The following is a 6,000-nucleotide window of genomic DNA, read 5'->3' as shown; positions in this document are numbered from 1 at the left end:
TTCCTTAACCAATTGCAATTCAGAAAATGTTTGATTCCACCCTATGACCCATAAGTCCCTAGTTCAAGATATCCTGCCTTTTTACGCCAAACCAACGTGTACCCTCCATGTGCTGATTTACAATTTCATCTGTAACTTCGGCTTTCCTGAAAATTTCCCTTGCCATTAAAAAATCCATGCTTGCAAGCCATGGGGGAGGTCAGGTTTTAAGTATGAGCTGCCTGATTCTCCTTGCTGGTGCCCTGTAAATAAACACCCTCCTTTCTCCCACTGCAAACCTCAGTGTGGATTTTGGCTTTACTGTGCTGGGCCAGTGGACCTGTTTCGTTAGGTAAAACTCAAACTCTTGAGTGAATCCCGACACTTCCCTCCAAATCCCCAAAGGTCAGGAACTGACAGGGGGTGAGGGGGTGAACACACTTCCTTTTTAAGTGGAGGGCACAGGTACTGGTCACTAAATTGGGGCAGTCAGGACCTACTGGACGGCCTGGCCCTGCAAAGGCATGGACAGGTGTTGGAGGGACAAGGTGGGACGCCAGACTGTGGTCGATAGGGAAGTGGCTCTGTCAGTCCTGACCCCCACTGCCCACAGAAGGAAGACAGGAGTCCAGGGACACAACCGTATCTGCAAACTTGTTTCACTTTTTAAAAACTGGGCCTTTTCTTGATCAGAAAATAGCTTTCAGAGGCAAGTTTCTCCCTGTGAAGGAAACCCATTCTACGCAAATGATCATTTCTGCAAAATTGCCCTGCGCTGGTCCTTAGCCAGTCTGCCTGAGGTGACCTGAAATGGCTGCTGAGTCTGAGCTGGGGGCCTCAGGGGTTTTCTCATCAAGGAGCCTACAAGTGAGTGGGTGGGTGCAGGTGCAGAGGGACCCTTGGGACCAGGTGGTGCCCTTGCCACACCCACCTGGTTGGCAGGGCCAGGGAAGAGCAGGGCAGGTCAGGAGAGGGAGGAAGGAAGGGATGGAGAAGGGCTGGAGTAGAGTGCACCTGGGAACTGGCATGGAGGGGACCGGGCCAAGCAAGCAGCGCCCCTCCATCAGAGGAGAGAGGTTGTCTTGGGATCCCTACTGCCTTCTGGATTTTACGGATCTAAAAAGGCCATGTGTTGACGATCATGTGTGTGTGTGTGTGTGTGTGTGTGTGTATGCGTGTGCATGTGCATGTGTCTGCATATGTGTGTGTGTGTGTTGCTTGTTTTGGGAGAGAGGGAAGTAAGCTCCTCTGGGTTCACCTGGGGGTGGGGCTCAGCCTGCGGTAACTCAAGAAATGCCTTCTGTGGCAAAGTCCTCTAGGTCGTCGGTGGAGATGATGCCCAGGCCTGGAGCTTCTGCACCCTCCTCTTCTGGGCTCTGGGGAGGCCCATGAGGGCGCTGGCCTGTAGAATGCGGGGTGCAGTCACCATGAGGCCCTGAAGCCAGCTGTAGTCCAGACTCGTGGACACTCTGGGGCCTGGCACGGGCCGTGGAGGCACGAGGGCCTTGCCTGAGGAAGGTGGGTGCGGAGAGCTGAGAGGAGCACCGCAGTGGCATCAAGGCTGTCACAGGCACTGGCTGGAAGCCGGGGTACAGCACATAGGGAGCGGCCAGGGCATCTGGTGGGGTCGGCTCTGGGGAGGCCCCCTCGGAGGATGGGATGGAGACCTTGACATACTTGCCCGTCTCTGGGTCATAGAAGGTCTTGATTTTCACCTGGAGTGGCAAGTCGAAGACAAAGTACTCCCCGGACTGCGGATCCTGGAGGACCTTCTGGGTGGCAGGGTACGCGGGCAGGGGTGTGAGGGACTGGGGGCCTCCGGGCTGCCTCCCAACAGGCTCCGAGAAGCCAGACACAGAGTGGCGGTGCACGGGAGGGGGCAGGGAACGGACCACAGGGAAACTGTGTCGGAGCCTCTCTCTGGGGCACAGTGGCCTTTGCTGTGTCTGCTCCAAGTCCTCTGGGCAGGGTTTTCCCTCCTGTGACTCGCTGTGCTTCTCTTGAGCCTGGTCAGTCTTCCTCCTCTTACTTGCCAGCTTCTTCGCCCGCCGCAGGGCTTTCTCTGTTTTGGGTGGGACTGCAGGTGGCTTGCTTGCTGCCCTCTCTAGCTGTGCAGGAAGCTCAAGTCTCCCAGGGGTGCCTGCTGGGCTGGTAGCCACATCCAGCAATGAACCTCTTGGAGAGAGGGTTCGGAGGTCTTCTGCCGACAGCTCAAGTAGGGGGTCAGAGCCACTCTCCCACATGAGGGCGTGGGTCAGGTCCTCCCTCCTAGTGACCCTGGCAGGACTGGAGCTGGCCCAGGGGCTGGCTTGAGGAGGCTCCTCGGGCAGCAGCTCTGGTCCTCCAGGGGCCTGGGAAGCCTCATCCCAAATGCTGCTGGCAGCAGGGGAGCAGGCACTGCTCTCCCCCGGGGAGCTGAGGTTAGGGGAATTTGCCATCTCACCAGGGACCAGTCTTCTGCCAGGGGGCCCTGCTCTGGGTGTGGACAAAAAGTGACTCTTGAAACCTGGTGTCTGCTCTTCCCAACAGGTTTCAGGCTGCCATGGGGGTGGCTGGTCTTCTAAGTCGCCCTCGGGTAAAGTGATGGTGGGAATGTGCCGTGGGGCTGCTGGCTTCCCTGCGTCTGCGGAGCCGCTCTTGCAATTGCTTGTCATGAGGCCATGTGCAGCATCTGGTGGTGGCTTCACCCTGTCCCCCTCTCCCACCAGAGGCATAGATGGGAAATTCCCCTTTGGGGCGGGCTGAGAGGCCTCCATCCTGGCCATGCTGGACCCCTGCCTGGGGTCCTCCATGACCTCGTTGGCCATGCACTTCACACGTGTGCTCAGCATGTTAGTGGGTGTTGATGTACCAAGAATGTCCTGGTTTTCAGGGGCACAGAAACCAGGATCCTCACCCCATTCTGGCCTTGGCAATTCCTCCTCTTTGTGGCCACTGCTGAGGGAGTCCTCCAAGGACAGGGTCCTCAGGAGAGGCAGCATAATAGGTTTAATTACGGGGGTGGCTCTGAGGGTGTTGTCTTTAATGGTAAACAGCATGTGCCTATTTGAAGCAGAAGATGGTGAGGGAGTAAGGTCTTTGGCCTGTGAAAAGGTCGTACCCTTATTTTCCCCAATCCGAGAGCCTCTGAAATTAGCTTCCTCTGCCGATGCCTTCCTGGTTCTTCCTCCAGGCACACTTTCCCCTTCTCTTTGCAATGCTTCCCCCTGGCTGCAGTCTTCCAGGCACGCGTGCCCATTGCTTAAGGCGCAGTACTGCGGCTCTTCCTTCCCCACCATGTTCTCCTTCTCATCCTTCTGACTGTCACCTGCACTCACATCCTTCCTCCTGTCTTCCCGCTGGTTCTCAGTAAACCACGTCTTCTGCTGATCATCAAATGAGGCAAAGGATTGATCTGAAGAGCTGGTGCTGAATTTGGCCTTACCTTTGAGGCTTGGCATAAAATCGGATTGGCTGTCACTGTAAAACACATCTTCCTCCTCAGGAGAGAGGGGCCCTGGGGATAATTTCTGGTTCAAGTGTGTGTTCTGAAGTCCTGCCTCCCTCTCAGGTTCTGTCTCTTGGGACACAGATCTGGAGAGCCCATTCGCTAGCTGGTGGGTCTTCGTTTTCTCTGTAGCCCTTCCAGGCTCAGGATCCCTACTGCAAAGCCTGAGGGAGAGGTGTTTCCTGGGGCGGTGCTCCCTGGAGTCTGGACACCAGCCGGATCCGGCAGGACCCATCTCCATCTCTCCTTCCACCTCGTCATTCTCGTAACTGCTCCTCTCAGCAGCCTCCCCGTTAACATAGAAGGGGACTTTGGTGATAGTCGAAGCTGCGCTAAGAGTTAGATAGCTGTCTGCAGAGGGCTCACTGGGGTCAGCTGTAGGGCCCTTCTGGGGATTGACATGTGATGCAGTGGGGTCATCAGCGGGTCTCTCCTTAGAAAGCTCGTTTGGAGGGCTTTCCTCAAGCCCATTGGGTAGGATGACACCATTGCTCACAGGTTCTTGCTTTCCATCAACCTTACCTCTAGTTTTCTCATCAAGCCCTTTCAAGAGAGGTGAGGAACTGTATGTGCTCTTAACACGCTTCCGCACGTCCTTGAGGTTAAACAGCAGGCTAGGGGCTTTGGACTTGTAGCTGTCTCGAGACTGACATTCACTGGGCTCCTTCTCTTGGTATCCGTTTAGCTGTCCTGGGGGTGATGGGGTTTGCTCTGCCGGCTGGTTCTCTGCTGAATCCAGGGTGTGCTTGCTGGGTATGATGGGGGTCAGGAGCTTACTGATGTTAAAGGGGGGATCATAATGTTCATTGGGTTCCACAGGCAGGTCAAGAGCATCATTTTCTGGAAACTGTCCCTGGGGGTTGTGTTTTGTATACAAAGGTGGGCCTCTCCTGCTGGTCTGTGTCTTTTCTTCCGAGGTATCTTGTAGACTTTCTTTCCCTTTTTTGCCAGTCTTTGGCTTCCTCCATGGGGGCTGGGCTGGCTTCTCTTGAGAATCCGGCTGTGAGCTGGGAGCTTTTCCTTCCACAGCAAATACCTGGGATCCTGGATCCCTGCACCCCCAGGGTACGGATGTGGACAGAGCCCCTGCTGTGAGTCTGTTCTCTTCCTGACTGCAGCAGGCCTGCACCTGGCAGGGAGAGACTGTGCACTCAGGGGGATGGGGTTCTCTTAGTAAGGTCGTGTCCCCATAGCGCTTGAGAGCTTTGCTTTCTGGGACGGTTCCAGCCGCGTCCTTTCTCTCCAGCAGCTTTGGTTGGTGGGCATTCCATGACTCAAAAGCACTATTTTCACTGTGCAGAAAGGTGCCTTTGCCTCTCCCAGGCTCACCCGTGGCTGGCTTGTGGTGTGGAGAGGGGAATTTTGACTCAGATGAGGTGGCCATGTCGTCGGCTGCCGGGAGGAAGCTGCTGGAGCTGTGACAGGCCGTTTCTGGGTTCTTGGAGGACTCCTGTTCTCCCTGCTTCCTGCCTGGCTGGTGGCTCTTCTGATGGGTGTTGGAAACTTCAGCAGGCACCCTCCTGACTGTCAGAAATGCAGAATCAAAGCAGAAGTTGACACTGCTTTCTGGAAGAGGAGCGAATTTGGGGGGATTTTTCAGAGCCGGAGGCTTGCTGGTAGTGGGCCTGCTCTCACAACGTTGGCTCTCAGTCCTGTCGAAAGATTTAATTAGTGTTGATACTTTGGAGACCGGCTTGTTGCTGCTCCTTAGGCCAGAAACTGGCACCTCCAGTCTCCTCTGGACTGGCGTTGGTGGGGGGCTGGTTTTGGGGTACTTTTCCTCTCCCTGAAGGTACTTGGGTAGCTGTCGGAAGGTGGCTGCCCAGCCTGAATGTTCCGTGCCCTGTGACGGTAACTGGCTCCAGATGCCACTTTTCCTCTGGGTGTGGCTCACTGTTCTCTGGTGAAAAGTCCCAAACGCCTGTCGGTTGATATCTGGGGACACGGCCAGATAGGAGTCATGGAAGGATGTATCTTCTGAGAGGCACAAGCTCCGGAATGCCCGGTCTGTGAGGCTGCTCACTTCCCTGTCTGCATCATCCAACACGCTGCCGATGCTGGAGGAGTCACTGAATCCATCTGTGCACTTCTTGTTTCCCTGCATCATCTGTTGGCTCCAAGAAAGCTGCCCTCGTCAGCCGGCAGGTGTCTCTGGTGATGATTCTGGCAAGTTTAGGTGTTTCCCTCTTCCCACAAAACTGGAGCTTCTCATTCACAGATGCAATTGCAAAGTGGGGAATTTTTGTTTTTTACTCTGCAAAAGAAAAAGATGCAGTGTGTGAACAGGGTATACTGCTCTACGCAAGAATATGTGCTGGTCCAGGTGGAAAATGGTGCCTGTGAGGGTTAATTTTATGTGTCAACTTGGCTAGCTTGCTATACGTCTAGACTGTAGACCAGTCTAGCTGTTTCTGTGAAGGTATTTTTAAGATGTGATTAACACTAAAATCAGTAGACTTTAAGTAAAGCAGTTTATCTTTTATAAGGCAGGTGGTCCTCATTTAATTAGTTTAAGGCTCTAAGAGTAAAAAGGC

General features: G+C 54.6%; 1 protein-coding gene across 2 annotated transcripts in view; it reads right to left on the bottom strand.

Moving 5' to 3' along the window:
* Nucleotides 1–617: 617 nt before the first annotated feature.
* C9H10orf71 (chromosome 9 C10orf71 homolog) overlaps nt 618–6,000 on the bottom strand; it is a 28,269-nt gene continuing 22,886 nt past the window's right edge. The window contains exons 3-4 of one of the 2 annotated variants that reach the window (XM_023230202.1): nt 1,181–5,720; nt 618–1,148 (exon numbers count right to left, since the gene is read on the bottom strand). In XM_023230202.1, coding sequence (XP_023085970.1) covers nt 1,266–5,573 — 4,308 coding nt within the window. In that variant the 5' untranslated portion in view covers nt 5,574–5,720 and the 3' untranslated portion in view covers nt 618–1,148; nt 1,181–1,265. Of the gene's footprint in view, nt 1,149–1,180; nt 5,721–6,000 lie in introns of those variants that run through there. The other variant, XM_023230201.1, reaches the window with a different exon arrangement.

Source organism: Piliocolobus tephrosceles, chromosome 9 (genome assembly GCF_002776525.5).
Source record: "Piliocolobus tephrosceles isolate RC106 chromosome 9, ASM277652v3, whole genome shotgun sequence".
Taxonomy (NCBI): domain Eukaryota; kingdom Metazoa; phylum Chordata; class Mammalia; order Primates; family Cercopithecidae; genus Piliocolobus; species Piliocolobus tephrosceles.
This window is presented reverse-complemented; position numbering and strand designations above follow the sequence as displayed.